At 26.8% G+C, this 26,018-nt stretch overlaps 5 protein-coding genes across 11 annotated transcripts; 3 read left to right on the forward strand and 2 right to left on the reverse strand.

Moving 5' to 3' along the window:
- The first annotated feature begins 1,364 nt into the window (after positions 1-1,364).
- Positions 1,365-9,559, forward strand: Nca (neurocalcin homolog). The gene is made up of 5 exons (XM_072000822.1): positions 1,365-1,506; positions 1,746-1,864; positions 2,164-2,352; positions 2,673-2,893; positions 4,715-9,559. The coding sequence occupies exons 1-4, from the start codon at positions 1,437-1,439 to the stop codon at positions 2,871-2,873; spliced, it is 579 nt and encodes a 192-aa protein (XP_071856923.1). The 5' UTR covers positions 1,365-1,436; the 3' UTR covers positions 2,874-2,893; positions 4,715-9,559.
- On the reverse strand, positions 9,101-12,129 carry App-bp1 (Nedd8-activating enzyme E1 regulatory subunit APP-BP1). The gene is made up of 8 exons (XM_072000766.1): positions 11,990-12,129; positions 11,644-11,808; positions 11,376-11,558; positions 10,799-11,294; positions 10,598-10,731; positions 10,317-10,519; positions 10,056-10,192; positions 9,101-9,980 (listed from the first exon to the last, which is right to left on the reverse strand). Exons 1-8 carry the CDS (start codon positions 12,055-12,057, stop codon positions 9,750-9,752), a joined length of 1,617 nt encoding a protein of 538 aa, XP_071856867.1. The 5' UTR covers positions 12,058-12,129; the 3' UTR covers positions 9,101-9,749.
- A 346-nt stretch (positions 12,130-12,475) lies between these two features.
- Positions 12,476-13,355, forward strand: LOC139985921 (nucleoside diphosphate kinase 6). 3 transcript variants are annotated; one of them, XM_072000824.1, is made up of 4 exons: positions 12,495-12,557; positions 12,657-12,735; positions 12,806-13,109; positions 13,179-13,355. In XM_072000824.1, the coding sequence occupies exons 2-4, from the start codon at positions 12,706-12,708 to the stop codon at positions 13,352-13,354; spliced, it is 510 nt and encodes a 169-aa protein (XP_071856925.1). In that variant the 5' UTR covers positions 12,495-12,557; positions 12,657-12,705; the 3' UTR covers position 13,355. The 3 variants fall into 3 exon arrangements, with proteins under 3 accessions (XP_071856926.1, XP_071856925.1, XP_071856924.1); XM_072000825.1 differs by lacking the exon at positions 12,657-12,735 and having other exon boundaries at positions 12,476-12,557; XM_072000823.1 differs by lacking the exon at positions 12,657-12,735 and having other exon boundaries at positions 12,515-12,656.
- A 381-nt stretch (positions 13,356-13,736) lies between these two features.
- On the reverse strand, positions 13,737-16,760 carry LOC139985905 (uncharacterized). Of its 2 annotated transcripts, none has more exons than XM_072000791.1 (6): positions 16,330-16,760; positions 15,763-15,818; positions 15,096-15,639; positions 14,650-14,973; positions 14,325-14,461; positions 13,737-14,254 (listed from the first exon to the last, which is right to left on the reverse strand). In XM_072000791.1, exons 2-6 carry the CDS (start codon positions 15,794-15,796, stop codon positions 14,094-14,096), a joined length of 1,200 nt encoding a protein of 399 aa, XP_071856892.1. In that variant the 5' UTR covers positions 15,797-15,818; positions 16,330-16,760; the 3' UTR covers positions 13,737-14,093. The 2 variants fall into 2 exon arrangements, with proteins under 2 accessions (XP_071856892.1, XP_071856891.1); XM_072000790.1 differs by having other exon boundaries at positions 15,763-15,822; positions 16,163-16,760.
- Positions 16,761-17,746: 986 nt separating this feature from the next.
- Positions 17,747-25,815, forward strand: Top2 (DNA topoisomerase 2). 4 transcript variants are annotated; one of them, XM_072000980.1, is made up of 24 exons: positions 17,795-17,813; positions 17,923-18,021; positions 19,038-19,364; positions 19,477-19,720; positions 19,801-20,187; positions 20,265-20,504; positions 20,580-20,685; positions 20,751-20,903; positions 20,982-21,151; positions 21,234-21,444; positions 21,517-22,105; positions 22,388-22,619; positions 22,695-22,894; positions 22,981-23,116; positions 23,186-23,494; positions 23,672-23,905; positions 23,979-24,167; positions 24,271-24,397; positions 24,476-24,628; positions 24,713-24,791; positions 24,870-24,937; positions 25,058-25,174; positions 25,342-25,460; positions 25,607-25,815. In XM_072000980.1, exons 3-24 carry the CDS (start codon positions 19,063-19,065, stop codon positions 25,757-25,759), a joined length of 4,518 nt encoding a protein of 1,505 aa, XP_071857081.1. In that variant the 5' UTR covers positions 17,795-17,813; positions 17,923-18,021; positions 19,038-19,062; the 3' UTR covers positions 25,760-25,815. The 4 variants fall into 4 exon arrangements, with proteins under 4 accessions (XP_071857080.1, XP_071857081.1, XP_071857078.1 ...); XM_072000979.1 differs by having other exon boundaries at positions 17,747-18,021; XM_072000977.1 differs by lacking the exons at positions 17,795-17,813; positions 17,923-18,021 and adding an exon at positions 18,059-18,204.
- Positions 25,816-26,018: the final 203 nt, after the last annotated feature.

Genomic DNA, 26,018 nt, shown 5'->3' on the forward strand with positions numbered 1-26,018 from the left:
TATTACTTTAAAGTTGACATACTACAATACTCTCGAGATGATTGCGTTACGACTCAGTCACATAATTTTTATCCTTCGCAGAGAAAATTCTAAATAACATACAAATTGTAATCATAGGACTACAAACTACTCGTGGATAATTTATTATTTTATTATTAATCGAGTCTCCCTTTAAATCGAAACTTAATGAACGTCTTTTTTAGATTTTAGTTCTTTTTCTTTAAATAATCTAAAATACAATATAAAATATTGCGTATACATAGAAATGCTTTCAGACTTGAACAGACACCGACATAATTCCAGAAACATGTTTTTTAAATTTTACACCTTTAATTCACGTTCGTAATACACGTGAATGGTCTAATAAGATCTAATATATATGTACTTGTTACGTCAGCACGATACTTATTAATATTTCGTTTAAACAATCAAACATAATTTGTTCGTAAATGGTATGCACCGCGAAAAAAAGAAACGAAAAATATCGACATTACTCATCATTACTAATAATATTATAATAATAAATCACAGTATGCTATAAATGTATTATCATTCTTGTTGTTGTTGTTGTTGTTATTATTGTTGCTGTAATCATTGTTGTTGATGTTATTATTATTATTATCATCATTATTATTATCGTTGTTGTTGTTGTTGTTATTATTGTTATTGTTACTATCATCATCATTATTATTATTATCGTGGTTGTTGTTATTGTTATCATTATCATCGTTATTATTGTTATACTATCATCGACGTTTTTTTATCAAAATTGCTGTTTCTTCTATATTTCTTTTTACTATTACTAGAGCCACATTAACATTTTGTTTGTTTTGTAACAATGGTGTGAATGTGTATGACTTTATAGGTGCAAATATAATGTTAACAGTTCGGTTTTTGTGGTGTATGGTGGATCTACACTACCGTTCAGAAGTATAAAAGAAAAGAATTACTGCGGTTAATTAAAAGTCATTTAGTCAGAAATCAGCAGGTGTGCGGGTACTTTTGAACGATAGTGCATAAAGAAGTGCACGTTGCATAGCTGTTTCATCTCGCCGCCTCGTCAAGTCGATAAAGGATTGAAACAATATCAGCGAGTCCATAATCTACTCCGTAGTCATATCTCTTCCTCCTTTCTCCTCTTCCATCTCTCTTTGAATATGATTCATGAATGTACACATGTTTTCTATGGCCAATGAAGAAAACCGCAAAAGCCCGGTTTCCACCGAGATCATGTAATTCGACAATTTTTTAAACAAATAGGTACAAACACTTATGTACTCTTTCTTGTTTACAGGCGTGCCTGGTGGAAACTACCAGCCACGAAGTGCCTGTTTTAGACGGCACCAGTAGAATAGTAGACTAGTTAGTGCTTAATTATCCACTAATTGAATTCTGAGACCCCTCGACGCAATTTTAAAAGGGGACTTCGAATAACCATGGGAAAACAAAACAGCAAGCTCAAGCCAGAAGTACTAGAAGACCTCAAGCAAAATACGGAATTCTCAGGTAGATTTTGATCAATTTTGTTCATATATGTATTTCATTTAACATTCAATTTAATAATAAACAATTCGAAATTCAATTAACTAATATTTTTTCACTTTAATTCTATCTAACAGCTAAAAACAAACTCAGTAAATCTAAAACTTTTAACAAAGAATTAATTTTTATTTGCACATCTCATCGTCAGGCAGATTCATTCAACGTAATACCAACTCAATGAAAAAATGTATGTCTTTTTAAAGATGCTGAAATCCAAGAATGGTACAAAGGCTTCTTGAAGGACTGTCCGAGTGGGCACCTCAGCGTAGAAGAATTTAAAAAAATATATGGAAATTTCTTCCCTTACGGCGATGCCTCTAAGGTAAATAAAATTAATTCGTCTGATAAACGATAAAACTTTTATAATTTTTACATTTTTTCAAAGTATTAATTACTATCAAGCAGTCGTCTTGACTAATTTTCAAAATGACTGGTTCAAATTTTCTTCTTCTTTTATTACTAAAGTTACTAAAAGCACGACTTTCGTTAACATTGAAATATATGCTCATTTATACACATTTTATCGTAATTATAACTATTTATATACAGCGTATTGTTCTTGTACTGATAAGGAAATTTGAGATTGTTCCATCATATTATTCACAAATATGTTACTCGTAGTTTGCAGAACATGTATTCAGAACATTCGACGCGAATGGGGATGGAACAATCGACTTTCGAGAATTTCTATGCGCTCTCAGCGTAACATCTCGTGGTAAACTGGAACAGAAATTAAAGTGGGCCTTCAGCATGTACGATCTTGATGGTAATGGTTATATTTCGCGGCAAGAAATGCTGGAAATTGTGACGGTAAGGATGAAACGATTACGAGGAATGAAAGCTCAATTTTGATAATTTTGTGATACTGGGCTGTGAAGATCTCAAATATCCGATTAATGTATCCATTATAATCGGAAAACGAATCTTAAAATATTCGTTTTAATGCAACCTAATGTCTAGTTAATAGTGGCTTGAAAAATGGCAAAGGAATATAATAATAACAGTTTCTTTTTCTCAGCCTCCAGGCCATGAAAAGGGACTCGGTTTACAATTAACTCTTAAATTCAAACAAATACTCGTATTTAAATTATTTCTAAATACTCGTATAAAAATACTGCTCTACTTATCAGGCAATCTATAAAATGGTGGGGTCCGTAATGAAAATGCCGGAAGACGAATCTACGCCAGAAAAAAGAACCGACAAGATATTCCGACAGATGGATAAAAACAAGGATGGCAAATTATCACTCGACGAGTTCATAGAAGGGGCAAAAAGTGATCCGTCTATCGTGCGACTGTTGCAGTGCGATCCTAGTGCACAAGCTCAGTGAGGCCCTGGGCTATTACGCAAGTATTACTGTGTCATCTATATAACAAGGTCGGGACCCGGTCCGATAATGTCCAATAGAAATAAAGCGAATAGAAAAGTTACATTCATAAAGAAATATCCTGGATCCGAAGGATTCACTTGGAAATCTATCAAAGCATTACTGTTATAATTTAATTCTCTTTATTTAGAATAGACATTTACTTACAAAAATTAGTTAATAATAAACCAGAAGAATTCTATTCCTTTCAGAAATTATTATACTTAATTTTATTTTCTTATGAATCGTAATAAATGGTATAGAAAACATTTGATAGGTTTTCAGGTGAAATATCTTTACGTAATTATTTACTAAAAAAAATATAGGTGGTAGAAATAAGAGACATTTGTAAATTGGACCGGAACCCGAATAAGTCCAGGGCCTCTGGGCCCATGGCGCTTGCGCATACCGCAAGCTAGTCTACAAGACTAGTCCAGTCGCTCCGTCTCGTAAACGGATCGGTTTTAACACAACAAGTTTCATATATTTCGATAGTACTATGCTGCGTAGGAACGAATGACTTGTGAAGTTATCGAGAGTTCCCGAGAATTTTGAGTAGTAATAATTCTAAACAAACATGGAAATATAGAATACAAAACATGAAATACGAACGTAGAAATTCTACGACCAACATACTACATATGTTACCTGGATTTTGTGGTTGATTTTTCTGATAATTCTAACTATATGTTCCTTTCCGTTTTTGTTATTCGATCACGCTAGTTGGAAAATTATTATTTTTTCTATTTTTTCGATGCTCGCAATCTTATGGAACACTCATAAAAACTGATTTTTACAAAAGCTCGATTTTGTTGAATAATATTTTTTACAATATAATTGCCTTTAACTACTGTTGACCTTCTTTTAACGAGATGATTAACGTAATTAGCTATATATATATATATAAATAGCTGCATATATATACTGCATATATATATATGTATATATATGTATATTATATATATTATATTAACGTTATCATATGTTCGCGACCTTCAGTTAAAATTAAACATTATAAATAATGCCCCTCGTCGACGCGTTCTCGAGTAATCGTTTTTAGCACAAGTCCCCGTCATACGCAGCTTAAGGGTAAAGTAATCTTTAAATGCGTTACATGATTTTTGTAAGCTATTTGCAAAAGCATATTTTATATTAAAAGATAGTAAACGTTTATAATTTTAGCAAAACGCTTTTGATTTTTCAGTACACGCAGTAAAACTGTTAATTACCGAAAAGACTTATTTACGTGGTATCGTACTATATTAGCAACGAATTTAAGCAATTAATGGTCATCGAAATAACAAAGGTCATTGGAAAAGGGTATAAAGCGAAAAGTCTCTTGTTCAACGAAATATCATGCTTTTAGAATGCATGTGTAATATGAAGTTTTGTTCTTCTTTATAGATACGTAACATTTGCTCAAATAGCCTTTATGTTTCATTTTATTAATAAATAGCAAAAATGTATAATGAAAGACTGTGAAAATATTGGTATGTTAAGGTTAATTGAAATATAATACAGTTAAATATTTTTGTAGCTTTAAACACATATTTTTTTCTATTCTAATATTCTACATTAATTTAAATAATCACTTAAAATTTCCGTAAAATTAGATAAACGTTTCTTCTAAGAGCTACACCCATCCCCGTGACCTTTGTTACAATTGCTTTATTAATACACGTTAATTTTGATAGAATAAATTCAGCTAGAAGAATAGAGTAAAATTAATCATCTTCTCGTAAAAGAAGGAAAAAGTGTAAAGTATCATTGCCTATTCAAGTAACTGAATTCATGACGATTTTCAGTTGCTTTTAAGCTACTGAAAACCTACAAGATTTCGAGCCGAATGGAAGATTTGGACAAAAAGAAATGATGGAAAAAGAAGCAAATGACGAAGAAATGACAAAGAAAATAAAATGAAAAATGGGAAGCCGAAAGAATCACGCTCACGCGCATAAACTGTTTTAGAGATTTATTTTTACGAGTGCGTATGTCGCGTGTACGTGTGCGAACATGCTATGTGTGCGACTAAGTATTTTAATGTGCATTTGCGCGTATGCATACGAATAGAGAAGAAGCAGCGAATAGTACAGAGTAGCAAAGAATATGAAAGGAATAATAAGGAGATACAAAACTTTATATAAGGACGACAAAAAACCTAGACTTAAAAACAGATGCAAAAAAGAAATAGCGAATAATATAAAATCTCCCATTAGCTATTGTTCAATTAGAATCAATTATTTTATCACACATTACATATATGTATACGCGACATTGTAACTCTGTTCATTTTTTATCAGTGATACGACATAACAATTTACTGGTTCTTTAATTATAACATGATCGATTTATAACAGAATTTTCATTAATTGCGCAAAGGAAGATATATATTTGTAAATTTCAATTTACATTTCGACAAATCTTGAAAGATTCATCGTATATACTTTATACGTTATTATTTTTTCCGATATATTAAAATATGATAATCGTTATTTTTTTAATTTTTCTGCCTGCTTGGTATCACTGAAGGAAATTATATATATATATTATGTATAGTATACATATGTTATAATTTTGCACTTGGTCGTTACACTGGCAGTATTGTTTTACAGGAGAGCAACATATTATAATGATACAAATATGTACATATATACACCACATATATATATGTATATATTTGTATCAACACATATGTATACCTATTATACTTTCTAAGATGTACATTCTTTCATCTTGTGCTCATTAATAATTAAGGATAAAGACTACATAGTTATATCTTTTATCCACATAGTCACTGTATAAATTAAATAACCTCATTAAAATTAATATATAAGATTCTAAAATAAATCTTGAATTTTTCTCGCTATTCAATAGGACATAAATAGCAACACGAAAGGAAAAAATTAGTAATTATTAAAAAAATGATGACTTTGTCTTCTGAAATATACAAAAAGAAAGAGAAGGGAAAATGAAGAAAATTCTATTTAGATAAAGTAGGATCGATATTTTACATTCAGTACTAGTTGACACACAAAATGTAATTATTGTATCTTTAAAACAGGAGAAGCAATAAGCAAGAAAAAAAAAAAATAAATAAATCGCGACTAAATTAGCACGATTTTTAAATCGGTGATGTCGTGTAATTTTTATAATTTCACAGTCGCCCAGTATTTAACAATTTTCTAACAGTTTTTTTATGAAACAAGCACGTAAGGTGGATATTAAGTCGTGTCAATTCGTTAAAACACGAGTAGTATTAGTCAGTTAATATAATTCATGAATTGAAAAGTAAAAGGAAGAAACATTTTACGATGAATTAAAAGCTATTGAATTGTATGTAATTAAAAAGTTCTCCAAACGTACCGTTGTATATATTAATTCTTTCTTCTCATTACGTATTCTTCCTTTAATTTATTCCAAAAAATTTTGTTTTCTATCTTATATTTTATAACGATTTTAATTTATTGTTAAAATCATTTTCAACTTATATTATTTTATATGTGACTAGATAATATTAAATTTATATAGAAAAATGATTTTTTGTTAATTTATTTTTAACTTAAAAGATAGTTTCATTAATTGCAATGTAGTATTAGCAAGAATTTGAATACATTTTGTCTATCCAATATCTATTAAATTGCTTAAATCATTTTTAGAAAATTTTAGAAATGAGCCATTAAATAATCAATTAAATGACATAACAACAGGTATATGCACAAAATAATTTCAACAATGTAAGATGTATGTATTTAAATACACAAATATCAGGAATATGACAAGTGTATATAAATATATTTAATTGTATTGTAAACATGAAAGTTTTTAATTGTGACAGATGCAACAAAAGCAATTTATTTGAAATTAATATTCTTTCCACGATTATTATATATGTATGTATATAAATACATTTTGTTTCTGTCAATAGCACTTATCAAATGTTTTCAAGTATTATACACTCAAACTAAAAAAATGGAATGATTTGTAATTAAAACACAAAAGTTGATTTATTTGCTGCAAAATTTTCATTCTTATATATTTAATATGTAATCATAGTAGTAAAGAAAGAGTTATAATAACTTCATTTACATATAAATTTTATAAATTTTCAAAAGATAAAATATTCTTGAAACCTTTAATGGTGCAACTATTTCATTAAATTTATTTCTTATGTTGAAATTCTATATTTTGTTACTAATGACATTTTACATAATTAATTTATTAAAATCACAAATATCAGAATGTACTTTTAAAAAGGAAGAAAGAATGAAATATTAAAAGTATACCTTCTATAAGAAAATGTATGCTTAAGAGGAAGGAGGAAAAAATAAATGAAAAAATAATACTATAAAATGAATATGAAATATAAGTTCAAAATGCTGAAATTAAGAATGTAAATTTCAACATTCAAGAATTCTCATAAAGTTATATGTACTTCATTTTTTTAAACATTAGATACAATATATATATATATATATATTAAATAATATAAATTTTGTTCAAATTTATTTTAAAAAAGATATCAGTGATGACAGAAAAATTATGGCCATTAAGGGTTCCTTTGATATTCTAAAGAAAACTATATCTTACGAAAGAACATTTATAAACTTCGTTAAATTTATTGCTAAAAATTTACTATACTGCTATACCATGCTGATTTATTATAACCCAAGTCAATTGAGAAATCACATGTTACATACTATTGTTCAAATATATGTTATATATTGTTATCGAAAATAACATTTTTATGAATTTCTATGCTGGAATAAGGATTGCAACTAGTAAAATAATATTGAAATAGCATTTACTGCTCGTGTTTGTCGTGATATTTCTTCCTAAACTATATAATTTCTTCCTAAAGATAAAATGTATAAAATTCGAATCCAATTACTGAGTGATGATTTTAACTCCTTCCAATAACACTTCATGATTTAATCGTTAAGAAAAAATAAAATTTATACCAGAACTATATAGTAACCTTAACACTTTTTCTCTCTATCTCTTAGCATGAAAAGAAATACCTAACACTTTTCTTTCTGTGGGTTTAATAAATGTCAACATTTGTTGCATATTAAAATTTATCTATACTATGATTTATCTATACTATACTATGACTTTTGCCTAATATTTTAATATTCCTAATAAATTAGAGATTGTTCTTTAGAATGTCAACAGTATAACAGATTACTAATATTTCTTGTACCAAGAACCTATCACAAAAACTTTAATAATACTTCTAACATAGTTGATCTTATTAATAACTCATGCCTCGAAAATTTTCTGCACTTATAAAAATATTCTGATACCTATCTTAATAATGATCACAATGGAGTCGTATAGTTTCACAATTAAATAATGTTATACATGCGATATATACATTATCCAAGACAGTATTGTTTTAATTCATAAAAATCTCATTCTTTTCTTTGTTACTATATCGTCATTATTCTTTATATAACAAATTATTTATGCCCATATTTGAGTAAAATAATTCTGTACTCACAAAAGTGATATTTTTATAGCAAAAGATAAGAATACCTACTGTGTGTGTTTAATAAAGAACATAAAACAACAAGAGTGTTAACATGTAAGGAAATATGAAAATTTAACATAATCATATAAATAATTTTTTAAATCATTTATTGTTGCACAAGTATTTGTTCCATTCATAAATGGTAGAATAATAGTTAAAATTGATAAACAAACTATACGGCTCAAATTTTAACAAACAAAGAAGGTAATAAATGAAATCCTTCAAGTACACACCAAAGATTGTAATCCTCTACCGGTGTTTCTCTCATACATTAAAAATAGATGTTCTCCTATTGATATCAATATTGTATCTTTCTTCTTTTACCAATTACTTCTTCATGGTAACTCTGTAATCTTTTGTAATTCTTGATGTCTTCAAAAGTTGAATATTTTTAAAATCTTTTATCTGTTTTTCTTATGTAGAATTTCACTTGATTGTCTATGGCTCAATATTTTTTATCGCTAGGGATTATTAACAGATTCAGTTTGTCTATATATTTATTGGTGCTAAGTGTGTATGTGAAGTACAAAATGTATATTATTAATATTATGTTCATCATTATTACTAACATCGTTTTGTCAAACTTTTGCTTAACCACTTCTGTGTCAATATCTTTTTAAGGAAATCTATGTAAACCATTGGTTACAAGCAAAAATTTATCTAAAAAATGTCATGTTAAAAGTAATAAAATAATAATAAATAATTCCTGATCAGATACTGAAATGGCTCATGCAAAAGTAAAATATTACATTTTTATATTGTGGTATCCCCAATTATAACAAATAATTAATTGGTTAATTCATAGTTAATTTATAATCTGTGTAACAATATAATATAAGATACTAATATTGTACAAAGCAAAAGAATTAAAAATCAAAGCACAATTCATCATTTTATTGTTATTGAGACTAGAACACCGGTAAAATATTTGCGTACAATATTGGTTATAAGACATGAAATATTAATTTGCTTTATGCCTTAGACATATTTACTATAAATTAAAATAATAGTTTGTCATAAGTAATGGTTATTAATAGTGATTTATTATTATATATAAGGATAAAATAATTTGTGTATCAATTAATTATTACATTAAAGTGTTGATATTATACTCGTTCAACCTGAGTTTTAATATATCTTAAAACATTTCTAAGTCACATTTCATAACGTTTTTCCATTTTTATAAAATATATTTTTAAAATATTATATTATATTTAGTCATAAAATAAACAAAATTTATTACGTAAATTATAAAATTGTATATTTTTATTTTATACAGAAGCATACCATTAACTTACTATTTAATAATATTAAAAGAAAAATATTCCAGAACTTGAAGTCACTGCATCATATATAAAGGTATTATGAACTGGTTTATATTGATTTGTAACAAATTTTATAACTTCTTGAGCTGCAAGGCCACCTAAAAATGCTGATACTGAATGCAACTCCGCTCCACCAAATCGACAAAATTCATGAACATAATCATCTTTTACCAATGGTCCACATCCCCATTCATTCAGTAGCTTTGTTATGCATGCCTAAACAAAAAGGGCAATTATATAATAATATTCATATTCTTTCCTATTAAAATAATTATTTTACATGAAACATACTTTAAGCTTAACTATATCAGGTTCTACTTGATCATCAAATTCTCCAGGATATGAATTATATTCTGTTTGAAATTTTTCAACCCCCCTAAGAACAACATAATAAATCATCATACTCTCAGGATTTTCTAAACATTGCACTAAAAAGAATAGAAAATTATTAATTACTAATTTATGTCACTCACAGGATGCTTAATATTTTGAAAACTATACAATTATTTTTAATCATTCTGCTTCCAAATTTTATAAGTTATTATATAGTACCTATATTGCTTGCATCAAAAATTTTAGAATCATATTCATCTGCGATACACGTTCCCCTTTGGACGTGTATGTTCAAAGCATGTCTGCAGAACAACTTGACATCTCTTTCAGAAATGGAATCTGAAGACTTTCCTAATTGTCGTAACAGTTGCAATGTACGTCGCCATACTGCTTCTGCATCAACTATCGCTTGTTTGTGATATCTATAATAAACAAATTTATCTAAATATACTAGAAAAACGATATCTTTATAATAAATGTCTTATAATAAAGAATCTCACATTTGCTGAAATGTTATATATTTTTCCGTATCTGCTGTCATATCTGGCAAAGTACCTTTTAATGGTAATAATCCACCTCCCTCGTTTTCAACAAAATCTTTTATTGCTTTAGCTATAATCCAAAATGAACTACTCTAAAAGTATATTAAATTAGTTTAAAGTAATATTATTCGCTTGCATGATAATACTTTTTTGTTATACCTTAGCTGTTAAATTGATGCATTTATCATCATTAAGAATATTCATTACATTCTCTGGAATCTCAGTACATCCTACACATGTATTAACAGCTTTAATAGCTTCTTCAAAATTTTCTTCACTATTTGCGGTATCATTCTCATCTCTTCTCATTCCTTCTTTTATCATTTCTTTTAATTGACTTTTTTCTTTGTAAGTTTTTGGTAATTGCCCATTATTTAGAATCCAATTTTCTAAAAATTTGTACAATATAACTAAGTATGGTATATGAGAGTGATCTTTAAAACTCAGTTCATCTAAATTTATGGAATCAAGATGCTTCTTTAGTGTCTCAAATGGTTTATCTAAACGCAAATCTGGAGTTTCATTGTCTGGATGTGTTTCTATGACTGTATGTTCCTTTATTTGAATTCTCATATATGCAATAAATCCTATACTTCTACACACTATTAAAGGTATGTTTAATTCCCAAAGCCTTTGTGACAGAAGAATTAAAGATCTGAAAATTTTTTCTTTTAAAACATATAATTTAAAATAAGTCAAGTTCCTACAATAATTTATTATTTATAATAATTCTTACTTTTCAACTAACGAAGTAGCTACAACAACAGTAAAATTGTTGAAAAAGTCAGGACTATTGCATAAAATTTCTTCAGGTTCCTCATCTATATAATCACCTCTAACATCAGAATTTAATTCTAACAACATTTGCGTTGCTACCTGTGCTCTTGATTTCCCTATACAGTCTGCTTCTAGAAAGAAACTATTTAAAAATACACATTAAATAAATTTAAAATATTTTGATACAACTCTTTTATGTATAATTATTAACATCTCTGCGTACATACTTTGCCCCAATATCTTCATTAGTAACCTTTTTTCCATCTACGATTGTAAATGCTCCAATGCCTGGTAAGACTAAGGATTTTAAAATTTCTGTACCAAGGCCTGTAGCATTTATGACACAAACATGTGCACTTTCTAATGCAGTTTGTCCATGATCACCCCATAACCTATATGTTGATATTATTAATATATTAATATTATAACTAAATTAATAAAATTTAATTATTCGTCAGGTTGATAAAGGAAAATTATTTTATTATAAATATACAATTACTTCCAATTACCTTTCTGATCCTGAAATAGGATAGGTTTTATATATCTATATATGTATATGTATAAAATCTATACCTTAATTGTCTATCATATTTTCTGTTTCTTTCAGATTGCTCTGGTGATTTCGGTGCTGGTGATGCCATAAGGATAGACTAATAAAAATGGAATAATAATACAATACTTTAGTTCAGATAGATTACACTTTTGATCAAACTATCAAACTGACATACACAAAACAACCACAAGCGCAAGTTTACTTATAAACTTTCACAAATCGTCATGAATAAAACAGTTTCATAGATAGAACATCATATGAAAAAAAAAAGTAACCCTTTACAAACTGAAAAGTTCACTTTTAAATTTTATTGTACGATTTATTGAAATAAATAGTAATTAACCTCCACACGTATATTATTACAGTTGTAATACTGAGTTATTGTAGGTAAAATAATCATATATATCACGTTGATTAAATTGATGTATATGTATGTGTTTGGTACATATAATTTATACTCCTGACAAATATAAACAATATTGTATGTAATTTATATTTTGTCGTAAACCTCATACACCATGCTTTTGAACAAAAAGTTTAAAGTTATTTTTATTGCATTATGAAAATTTTCATTTCTTTACAGAAATGGTAGGTAATTAAAATATTGAAATGCAATCAAAAACATATCTTCAATTAACTTTGGCAATAATTAAACCACATGTTGTTAAGTCTCCTTTTGTGCTTCAGGTAAGAGGACATAACCTAAATTTAATGCGAATTTGAGATATATATACAAATGTATACTTTTAAACGGCAGCAAAATAGGGTTGGTGGAACAGTTGATTTCCAATGCTGAATAAGATTATGGTAATATTTAAATATTATTATAATTTCAGAAAATTCGAGATTCAATAATTGACAATAACTTAAAAATTGTCAGATCACGCAGGACAATAATTACTCAAAAAGAAGCAGTGTTATTTTATGAAGAACACAAAGAAAAGTTCTTTTACAATCGTCTTCTGACATTGATGTGTAGTGGCCCATCAGATATCTATATTTTAACAGATCACAATGCTATTGCTAAATGGAGACAATTAATGGGTCCTACAAAAGTTTATCAGGCACAATATACTGCCCGTGATACAATTCGAGGAATGTATGGTCTATCAGATACAAGAAATGCAACGCATGGTTCTGGTATACTCTTCATTTTATAAGTCATCATTTATGTTATTTGTGTATAATATCAAAAAAGTGTTCTTTTAGATTCAGTTGCATCTGCAGAGAGAGAAATAAGAATATTCTTTAGTGATTTTAATTTTAAAAAATGGTACGAACATGATGAAAAATATTATAATTTAGGTCAAATTCATTTTGATCCAGTAGCTTTTGTACATACTATTAACACGAGTTTCCCTAATAAAGAACAAATTACAAAGTAAATATTGTAAATAAAGCATTACTAAATATTTAATAATATAGAATTTTACAAAAGTTGTGTATATTATATACAGTTATTAAATATAAATATACATACATATATATGTATATCTATATATATTATGTATAATAATTCAGCACCTGACAAAGAAATGCCTCCAATATTTAGGAACAATAAAATAAGTTGATATAAATGTATATTTTGCAATCTTATTTTTGGTTTACTCTTTACTAAAGATTTAATAGAAGTTTCCTTTACTTTTATACGAACTTATCAAGGATTAATCTTGATTTTCTCATATTACCTTTTTATATTTAATTATGTATTATCATTAATAAATAATATTTGAAGTTATGAGACATTAAACTTAGTTTCTAAATATACAAATAAAATCGATATACTTTCTTTTTAGGGATATTGGTCAAAAGGTTTCTTCTTATTCTTTGGTTAAATAAGTAGTTAGTTGAATAATCAAGTATACAAGTATTTCAATTGAAAAAAGAAAACTGTTATACGTATATGAACTTATTTCATCACTTTTGAGTGCTGCTAAAAAGCATTTCTTAACTATATTTTTAATTCTTTATGAAACTTCATCAGTTTTTGAGAGAAGCTTTTAGGATATTAATGTTTGATTTGATGAACTTCACAAATTGGCAAAGCTCCATTGAAAAATAAGGGAAAATAATTCCTGTTTCTTATACATTAAATTATATAACTGTATATAAAAAAATAACAATTTAAGCATTCATTTTTACATAAACTTTTGGTCTTGAGAAAACTTTTATCCCTTCTTCTAATTTGTTCAGTTGTTTCTCTATTTCAATTTTTCGTCGCTGCGCCCTAAGGGTATCCACTTTTATAGGCATCATATTTAATTCAGTTACATAATCTTGATAATCTAGAATAGTAATATTAATTTAAATAAACCACGATTTTACTTTAAAAAACTTAATTTTTAAATTACATACTCTTTTTTAACATTTGCAATGTCTCCTTACGCTCATTATCAGGTAATGGAACATGTCCATTTGGACAGTTAGGATCCAATTCTTCTACTTTAGCTCTATGTACCCTTTCTTGAATTTCCTTTCTGTTCTTAATATACCTAATCAAATAGTTTTTCAACAAAAATGTTTTAGTCAGAAGATTTAAAATCTAAGAAATAAAATTAAAAGTAGTACGTAAAAATTATAGATTATTGATATAATAATTGCTATTTGTAGTAAAAAAATATAAGAAAAAAATCAAATCAATGAATAATAATAAATATATGTATAATACATATTTACATACTTTGGAACTACACCCATGCGATAATTTGTAGGAAGATTGTTATTATTACTATTATTATTGGTATTGTTATTCATTTGGGTTGCTATCTTATTAGTTACAGTAGTATGTTCTTTGTTTAATTTAATAAAATTTACTTCTTCTTTAGATAATACAAATTTGGAACTTTTTGTATCATTTTTAGCTTGTGTATTTTTTTCAACAACTCGAATATCTCCTTGATCTAAAGGTGAATTTGTTATACTTCTTGAAGATACATTAATTTCTTCATTTGTATTATCTTTATTTATTGATTCATAACGATTTAAATACTTTTTTGAAGGGTACCTACACAGAGAAATTATTATTAGCAAACTTTAGACTACTATAATAACAATAATAATGATAATGAGCTGTACACAAAAATAGAAAATAAAATAACTCTGAACAAAATATACAAATATACGTACTTAACTACTCCTTCAGAAAATAGAGCATCAATTTCCTGTGTGTCCAGTGTCTGAATACCTTGACTTCTAACTTTATTTTGAACCTTTGTATCATTTTCAGTATCTCCAATTGATTTATATGAAAAATTAGGATTTGATGAAATATTTTCATGTAATTTCTGCGTACATTTATGTAATCCTTTATTTTCCTTTTTTCTTTCTTTAATTAATAAATTATTACTTGTTGAATGTATTGTCTTTTTCATAAAAATATTATCTTTGTCTAATGTTGAGGCACTTATTTTCTTACATAATTCTTGATGCTGATCTAATTTACTATTTACACTTGTATTCACATTATCATGTTTTTTTGTTCGAAGATTTGTATTAACTTTTGATAAAACATTATTATTTTGATTGTTACTATAATTATTATTATTAATTTTTCTACGGTTGGATATTTGTGATTTTTGTACATCTTTTGTTCCTTTATTAATATGTGAGTGATCTATACGACGAAGATTTTTGACATTTTCATGTATGAAATTTTTTCCTTTTATTGATTCTAAAAAAAAAATATTAATTACTAAATAATTTGCAATAAATATGTAAATAACAATCATTACAAATACTAGTAAATATAAAGTTATTATTTTAATATTAATAAATAATTTTGTAAAAGACATACTTGAATCAGGAAAAATGCCTTTTAACGTTGTCATGTCCAATTGTTATTTAATACTACTGCCTAAAAGTGATATATTTTCTTCCTTTGTTAATCCATAAAATAAACAATTACGATTGTAATATTTCTAACTGAATAATTTTTAATGCATAATTTCCTTTACTGTTAGCGTTACTAAATAAACAATGTTGTTTATAACTCGAAATATACAATATATAAAAATAATTAGAAAAACAGTATAGCCAACACAATTATTAAATTTACTCTGCTGAGAATTCGTATAAGGTATTAAAAATCATTTTTGTATCCATTTTATGAAAATATACAAAATAATTCTTAGAAAAAAACCTAATTGTGATCATTTTAAATGAACAAAAAAGAAATTGTATAAAAAGATGTTTACCTAATTAATGAGATTATTATTCAGTAATATATTTTTATTAAAACGGATTAGAACATTCAGAAAGCACATTTGCTTTTTTTTTGGTGAGATTACACAATGGTTTTACATGAATTGATTTCTTAAATAATTTTGTCATAATTATAACATATGTATTTATAATAAGATACACATTGCAATCATTGTTTATAGTCTATCCAACGTGTTGAATTGATTGAAGTAAATAAAACCACGTGATCAGGATCCAGATGAAACAGGATTGCTTCACAATCTTGAGATATTATAAAATAGAAATACTCCGAAATAGCTTTTGAAGAATGTCTTCCTTCGATGAAAAGTACAACTTTGCATACTGAAGGAAAAAATAAACTATAAAATAGGAAATATAAAATTACATTCTTGAATGTTAAATTTCTAAGTAGAGAAACCGGACATATTCGTCAAACTAACTTCAGAAAATATATCTCTTAATCTTTAACCAAATATATCAAATTAGGAGGCACAGATAAATCTTTTCTACAATAACGAATACAAATCTGTTCTTGAAAATCATAATTTGTTAGTAACTATAGACTAGCCCACGATCGTTGCACAGATATATGACTGCACCGGCCAATAACTAGAGCTTCATATACCTTGTGACCAATATCTTTTCCCCTAATAACTTAATTCGTTAAATTGACTACAGTACATTTGCTTCCTTTAAATTAATTTTGATAGAATAAAATCTTGTATATATATTATATTCAAGTTAAAAGGATTATTATATATAATGAAAAAAATATTAGTGGAAGATATATTATTCAGATCACTTTTTATTATAATTTTTTAGATAATAAAATTGTATTATTTTGTATTGTTTTAGTTACTGCGTTAATAAAAATATTTATATATTAAAATAAAATTAAAAATGAAGCTACCTTTAAAGTAGTACAATTTATTATTTTTTATACTCATCTTTACTCGAAAATACAATTAGAAACAATAATACCAGATTATATCAGTAATTATGTTGAAATTTATATATGCAAAATATATACTTAGCTATATACTTTCTGTAACTTATTGTATATTATATATTTTTATATAAATAATTGATTACAAAATGATTTATCAAATATGTTATCAATTTTTAAAAATTGTTATTTGAAAGTAAATTATGTAAAAAACGAAATTAACTATAGAATATAAACGACACATGATCATGTTTAGAGTTAAACTTGCGAAAATACCAGTATAGCTTCTTTACTTAAATTGATTTTAACATTTTAACAATTATTAAATAATATGAATGAAATATAAATAATAACACGTGCGAACGCTTTGATTTAAAAAAGTACTTTAAAAAGTGCACAGTATCCTTTCACTTATTCTCTATATCTTATCATTTAAAATTTCCATTTCCCTGATATACTCTTACATCGATTTTTACATTATTATGTCATCTTTAAATAAATAAGTTATAAAATCTCTTTTTTAAATAGATATAATACAAGTTGTAATTGTTTAATCAAATAAAATAACATTGTTTAATACGTTAAGTTTTGATGGTCTTTTGGAACAGCGTCTATACTAAGTGACTTTAGCCGTTTGAAGATGGATAGTTTACCGTGTAGACATCAATTTACGGTATAGGCTTGAGACAAAGCGTAGGGTAAAAATAATATTTTTTCTGCAAGATCAATTATTCAATTGCGAATTGGACAATAAAATAACAAAATAGTGCGTTTGACAATTAATTAATTTCACTCATTTATCAACAGTGGTGTTAATTCATAGCTGTAATCTTGACAGACGTTTTATACTTGTGAAAATTTCTGTTGCCGACGCAATTTTATATTTTTATTACAATTTTATTACAGGTAAATCATGAAAACAATTTCTGACTTAAGGTTATTCTTAGAATTTCTTTTATTTTTAAGTATTTTATGATATACTTGTATTATTTTCGAAAAAAGGGATTGTATGTCAAACCATCGTCTTTTGTTGCGTTAGCCAATTACACAGAAAATGTTTTCCCGCCATATTAGTAAAACTTGTTTCGGGTATGAAATTTTTAATAAATATTAGTTTTAATCTTTAGTAGAAATGAAAACTTTTATGTCACGTTTCGAATATAGTTATACTATCTTCCTTTACGATTATTTAACTTTATTTTTATATTATATTTATACTTACTGTTCCAAATTTAATTCAATTGTACTCTAAATTTTGAACAAACGATCTATACAAATTTATATTAAAATTAGTTGAAATAAAATTTTATTTATTTTAAAAGGATAATTTTATTATTATTTTACAATTATATCTCAATAATATCCTGTCTATTTAATATGTCAATAATACTAATAATGGAGTGTTATAATATAACATGACGTGTAGTATGGTTATATGAAAATTTTCTGCTTAATAAACAACTACGAATAAAGATTGTTATACTTGAAATATTTTTTCATACATAGAGAATGTTATTAATAATTAAAATTAAAGCTCCACAATAAATAATTTATATATAGATTTGTAAAAGAAAGAATGATAATATTGTAAATATTAATCTAAATAATTAGTTATCGATTTCAATTGTAATTTAAGTATTTAGTGGATACATAATTGTAATATTAATATTAAGAGAAAAACATATTCTTAGAAGCTATGTATTACGAGCAAGTATTTCTTCTCGTAATAAAACAATGATTTCTAATATACCTAAACATTATAGTTCAAATACCTTGAAAGAAAGAATTATTTGATCACCTTCACATATTAACAATTATAATAATAGTTAGATACGAATAAATAATATTTAGATATAATATGTAATTTGACATCAATTGAAATTGTCATAGTTTATTATATATATTACATTGAAATTTTGTAGTTACATAAAAAGACATTCTGCAAAGATGAGTAATACAGTAGAAAATGGAAGTGGTGATAATGCATCAAAGAAAAAAACTATTGAAGGTATATATCAAAAAAAGTCTCAGTTGGAACATATTTTACTACGTCCCGATACTTATATTGGTTCTGTTGAACCAATGACGGAAATGATGTGGATTTATGATAAAGAAAAAGAATCAATGGTACAAAAAGAAATAAAATATGTTCCGGGATTGTACAAAATATTTGATGAAATATTAGTAAATGCAGCAGATAATAAACAGAGGGATCCTAAAATGGATACAATTAAAATTGAAATTGATCCGTAAGAACTATTTAATATCTATTACGAAATGGATAATGTATAATAATAATTATATGAATTATAAAATAAACAATAAATGATAAAATTAATGAATAATAAATTTTATTTGTAGAAAAAATAATGTTATATCTGTATGGAATAATGGTAAAGGCATTCCAGTGGTAATTCATAAAGAGGAAAATATGTATGTTCCTACAATGATATTTGGCCATTTGTTAACATCATCTAATTATGATGATGAAGAAGAGAAAGTAACAGGTGGTAGAAATGGCTATGGTGCCAAATTGTGTAATATTTTTAGCCACCGCTTTACTGTGGAAACTGCATCTAAGGAATACAAAAAATGTTTAAAACAAGTAATTATCTTATAAAAACATTTGAAATATTTGTTTTATAGTAATATGTGTCTGTAATTATTTAAAATAAATATTTATAGACGTGGAATAATAATATGGGAAGTGCAAGTGAGCCTAGGATTAAAGACTTTTCTGGCGAAGATTTTACAAAAGTCATATTTTCACCAGATCTATCAAAATTTAAAATGCAGTCTTTGGATGATGACATAGTTGCTCTTATGTCTAGAAGAGCTTATGATGTAGCAGCTTCAACTAGAGGTGTTAAAGTCTATCTTAATGGTACTAAGATTCCTGTCAAGAATTTCAAGGACTATGTTGATTTCTATATCAAAGGTAGAGAAGATGAAGTTGGTAATCCTTTAAAAGTTGTATATGAAAGTTGTGGAGCTCGCTGGGAAGTAGCCGTTGCTTTATCTGACAAGGGTTACCAGCAAATGTCTTTTGTAAACAGTATTGCAACAACAAAGGTAATAGATATGATGAAATAGAATAGATGAAATTAATGTTTATGTATAAAAAATTGAACAAACTCTTTTGCAAACAGGGTGGCCGACATGTAGATCATGTCACAGAATTAATAGTGAAACAATTAACAGAAACATTAAAAAAGAAAAATAAGGGTGGAGTAGCAATTAAACCATTCCAAATAAAAAATCATTTGTGGATTTTTGTTAATTGTCTTATTAATAATCCCACATTTGATTCACAAACTAAAGAGAATATGACATTGCAACCCAAAAGTTTTGGATCAAAGTGCACATTTAGTGAAAAATTTATTACAGCTGTAATTATTAAAATGCAATTTTATTATTAATATAATACTTGTCTATATATGTATTAAGTTTTAATTTATACTTAGGTAACGAAAATCGGAATTGTAGAAGCAGTTTTGACATGGGCAAAATTTAAAGCCGATAGTCAGTTACAAAAATTGGGCCCCAAGTCAAAACAAAGAAAATTGCAAGGTAAATTTCATGTATATTCATATGATTCAAGTAATTTTAGTTATTTATATAATCTTGTATTTCAGGTATACCAAAATTGGAAGATGCTAATGACGCTGGAACTAACAAATCATTAGAATGTACACTTATATTAACTGAGGGAGATTCAGCCAAAACCATGGCTGTATCTGGACTTGCGGCGATAGGTAGAGATAAATATGGTATATTTCCTTTAAGAGGTAAATAATACAAACATCATGTAAGTGAAAATTACTTAAATTATATATGATACTATTTATAAATATTTACAACTTTAGGTAAAATTTTGAACGTAAGAGAAGCAACACATAAACAGATTTTGGAAAATGCAGAAATTAATAATTTAATAAAAATTCTTGGGCTCCAGTATAAAAAGAAATATGAAACTCGAGAAGATTTAAAAACATTACGTTATGGAAAAATGATGATAATGACTGATCAGGATCAGGTTAATTTTCTATTAAATTTTACATTTCCATGTGCATATTTTAATTGCCTAATAACATAATTTTGTCAAATGTATTTATTAGGATGGTTCCCATATCAAAGGCCTATTAATTAATTTTATTCATCATAATTGGCCGTCATTATTGAAATTAAATTTCGTAGAGGAATTTATTACACCTATTGTTAAAGCTTCAAAAGGAAATCAAATATTAAGTTTCTTTTCAATGCCAGAATTCCAGAAATGGAAGTCAGAAACGGAAAATTTTCATACCTACAAAATTAAGTACTACAAAGGTTTGTATTTCTATTATTTTACAAATTTTGTTGTTTTTTTGTGGAATACATAAAAAGATCTGTTACTTACAGGTTTGGGTACATCCACTGCTAAGGAAGCAAAAGAATATTTTGAAAATATGACTAGACATAGAATTCGATTTAGATATGATGGAGATCAAGATGATCAGAACATCATCATGGCTTTCAGTAAGAAATGTGTTGATCAACGTAAAGATTGGTTAATGAACCATATGGATGAAACAAAGAGAAGAAAGGAAATTGGTCTCGGAGAACGCTTTCTGTACGAAAAGGATACACGCACTGTGTCCTTTTCTGACTTCATTAATGTAGAATTGGTTTTATACAGTAACTATGACAATGTTCGGTCTATACCAAATATGATCGATGGTTTTAAACCTGGACAAAGGAAAGTATTATATACATGTTTAAAGCGTAATGACAAGCGTGAAGTAAAAGTTGCACAATTAGCTGGTTCTGTAGCTGAACATTCAGCATATCATCATGGCGAAATTTCTCTTATGTCAACTATCATTAATCTCGCACAAAATTTCGTAGGAAGTAATAATATAAATTTACTACAACCAATTGGTCAATTTGGTACGAGACTCGCCGGAGGAAAGGATGCAGCGAGTCCTCGTTACATTTTCACAATGCTCAGGTATACATGAAATTGCATATACAGAATGTCTGTTTTATCTAAACAAAGTAGAGTATCTCATGAAGAACTAAAGTATCAAAGAAATGTTTTTGTAAATGATATTTGGTATAATTAAGGACATATAATATAAATTGTTTCTCCTCTAAAATAAACAATCTTTCCTAAAGCATTTTTTTAATACTTTCAGTTTTTTATAACCTCATCAAAATAAAACAGATATTTTGTACGAGAAACAGTCTATATATATATATATATATATGTAATTTCCTCCGTTATTCACAGTCCATTAGCAAGATATATATTTCACAAACATGATGATCCTTTATTAAAACATGAATATGATGATAATCAAAAAATTGAACCTGTCTTTTATGTACCAACTATACCAATGGTATTAGTGAATGGTGCTGATGGTATTGGTACTGGATGGATGACAAAGATACCAAATTATAATCCTAGAGAAATAATTGAAAATTTATATAGAATGATGGATGGTGCTGATCCAAAACCAATGGTAACATTTTTTTAAAATACCTTTTTAATATTCATTGTATATGTATTTTACCGTATTTTGTCACATTTTCTACAGGTACCATATTATAAAAACTTTAAAGGAGTCATAGAAAGTTGTGGAGATTATAGATATGTTATTAATGGAGAAATCTCAGTGATAGCACCAGATAAAGTTGAAATTACTGAGCTTCCAGTTGGGACGTGGACTCAAACATATAAAGAAACAGTATTGGAACCAATGTTACATGGAACTGAGAAAATCCCAGCTATTATTACGTAAATATAATTATTATTTTAGTATCAGTGCTAAAGATAAATGATAAAAAGATATTTATTACTTGTTTTCCCTTACATTATTATAGTGATTACAAGGAATATAATACAGATACAGCTGTACACTTTATAATAATGATAAATCGTGATAAGTTAGTAGAACTAGAAAGAGATGGTCTTCATAAAGCATTTAAATTGCAAACAACAACAACAGTTACATCTATGGTAAAAGGCAAATAATATATTTAAAGTATTTAAAACTTAAACTCATTTATAATAAATTCATTTTTCCAGTGTGCTTTTGATGAGAATCTATGTCTGCAAAAATATGATAGTGTTCTTCAGATTTTAAAAGGTTTTTATAAAGTAAGATTAGAAACGTATCATAAAAGAAAAGAATATTTGGAAGGTATATTACAAGCAGAGGCATCTAAACTTTCAAATCAAGCACGATTTATTCTAGAAAAATGTGATGGTACTATAGTAATAGAAAATAAAAAAAGGAAAGATATGATTGCTGAATTAATTAGGCGAGAATATGAATCTGATCCAGTCTTGGCCTGGAAGTTATCACAAAACAGGGAAGAAGTTTTAGTAAGTATTGTGTTTTTATTTTAAAACAACATATTTGAAATGTATTAAAATTTAATTGTTATGCTACGTTAGGAAGCTCAAGTAAGTAATAAAAAGAAACTTATGTAAACAAAAACATTTATTACAACTATAATTTTTATTTTACTCTAAATATTTAATATGCAAATTTCTGTAACATATTGATAGGAAGAAGTAGCAGAAAATGTTGATGAAGAGTCAGCTACATCATCTACAGCTATTGGAAAAGAGAACTTCGATTATTTACTAGGAATGACATTGTGGTGTTTAACGAAGGAAAAGAAAGATGAACTATTACGTCAAAAAGACGATAAATTAGCAGAATTGAAAAGGTTACAAGCTCGTACACCTATTTCTTTATGGAAAGAGGATTTAGATAACTTGTTGAATGAATTGAATAGAGTAAGAGTAACTTCTTTTTATTTTTGACAAGATAATATTTAGTTTTTCTCATATATACTATATTTTACTATAGTTAGAAGAAAAAGAACGAAAAGAAGAGCAGAAGTCTAAACAATGTATTAAAAAACCACCCTCAAAGTATTACACTTCTGATGATATTCGTCGAATAGTACCCATAATTGATACTGAATTAAAAAGAAAGATTGAAAAAGCAGAAATTGTATCGAAGGATAAAAAGGAGGGCATAAAGAAACATCAAAGGGTAAATGGAGTACACATTATTAAGTCTTTTCTTTTTTTAATAAAATCGCTTCTATATTTTTTGTGGAAATATAATATAACGTTTTATGTAACATCAACAACAGGTAAAAAAAGAACCAATAGAAGATAAAGATGAATTTGACATGTTAATTGAATCAAATGCCAAACCTATAGACGACAGATTGGGAAATTCTCCAGAAAAAATAGAAAAAAGAGCTGGTGGCAAAAAAAGTATATATGCTCGTAGTTATAATAAAATAAAAAATTCTATGAAATTTATCAATAATAACCATTTACTATATTGATTAGGATTGAAACAAACAACATTACAATTTAAGTCCAAAGCGAAAAAAGAGAAAGACGATAAGAAGAAAGATAAAGATTCTGATAGTAATGACGATATTGATTTCGGCAGTATTTCTCCTCCTCCAGCACCTCGTACATCTCGTAGAGCAGCAGCAGGTATTAATTTCCATTTAATATTTGTCAAATTTATGTGTATTTTTAATATGCTAATATTTACGAAGTTTGTTTTCAACGTTACAGTTAAAAAGAATTACAACTATAGTAGTGCAGAATCTTCTTCTAGTGATGAAATACTCAGTGTTTCTTCAGACATGGAGCAGTGAGTACTTTATTTATAACTATATAACGTTATATATACATACATAAGCAATAAATTCTCATTAAATTTATTTTTTAGTAAAACAAAAGCTACTACAGCTGTCATTAATAGCGATTCTGATGATATTCTCAAAATACATAAGAAACGTAAGTAAATGTTACTGTTATGGACTATTAGTTTAACATATTAATTATATTGTTATATTGATACACTAATTCCATATAAAAATTATAATAATTATAATTATATCTCTGTTCAAATAATAGCTAGTTCGGAAGAACTTTTTGATTCATTAGTTGGTAGTACTCCAGAAAAACAATCAACAAAAGCTCCTGCAGCATCTAGCGAAGAATCACCTTCAATATTCTCACCTCCGATGAAAGGTAAAGTATTATTCAATACCTTATTAATTGCAAAATATTACATTTGGTATTGTTAGTTTGTGTTTACATATTTACAAAATATTTTATACAATGTCATTAATTTATATCTTCACTAATATTATACCTATCAATGTCACTAATATTATGCCTCATTATTTATGTTTTAGCTCCTGCTAAAAAGAAAACTGAAAATGGTGGAAAGGCAATGAAAAGGCAGTTAAAGAAAAAAGTTATGTCTTCTGATTCAGACTCGGAGGAAGTTATGTTTTCAAATAAACAAACTCCCGTAAGTAACAATGCAATTGATAAATAACAAAATAAAAACTATTAATAAAAATTTATGACATGTCACGAAAAAATAACGCAAAAAGATTTATCAATATTTTAAATTCATTTGCTATTTAATTGCACAAAAATTATTTGATTATACAGGTAAAGAAAAGAAAGAAGAAGTCTGAGTCGGAGGAAGAAAATATTCTTAGTGCAGTAGATAGTTCTCCGGTACTACCTCGAAAAACTGCCGGTCGTGCTCGTAAACCTATTTCATACGCTGTTTCGGATGATGATGAGGATGATTCCAACTGATCGATTTTGTACAATATTTTAAAGGCATAAGCAAATAAACACGATCTTAATAACGATCTGTGTGATCACATTTGATATAAATTTTAACAGATTTTGCCTTAATTAAGATCAAGGCATTACAATAATTTTATATGATATTGTACATACATATACTAGAATATATAAATTAGAATATTTTAAGAAAATTAAATTTTACAGTGATAATTAAATAATATATGCATAGTGTGCAATGCGATAATACATTTGAGTCATGACTGAC

The sequence above is a fragment of the Bombus fervidus genome, chromosome 3, assembly GCF_041682495.2.
Source record: "Bombus fervidus isolate BK054 chromosome 3, iyBomFerv1, whole genome shotgun sequence".
NCBI lineage: Eukaryota > Metazoa > Arthropoda > Insecta > Hymenoptera > Apidae > Bombus > Bombus fervidus.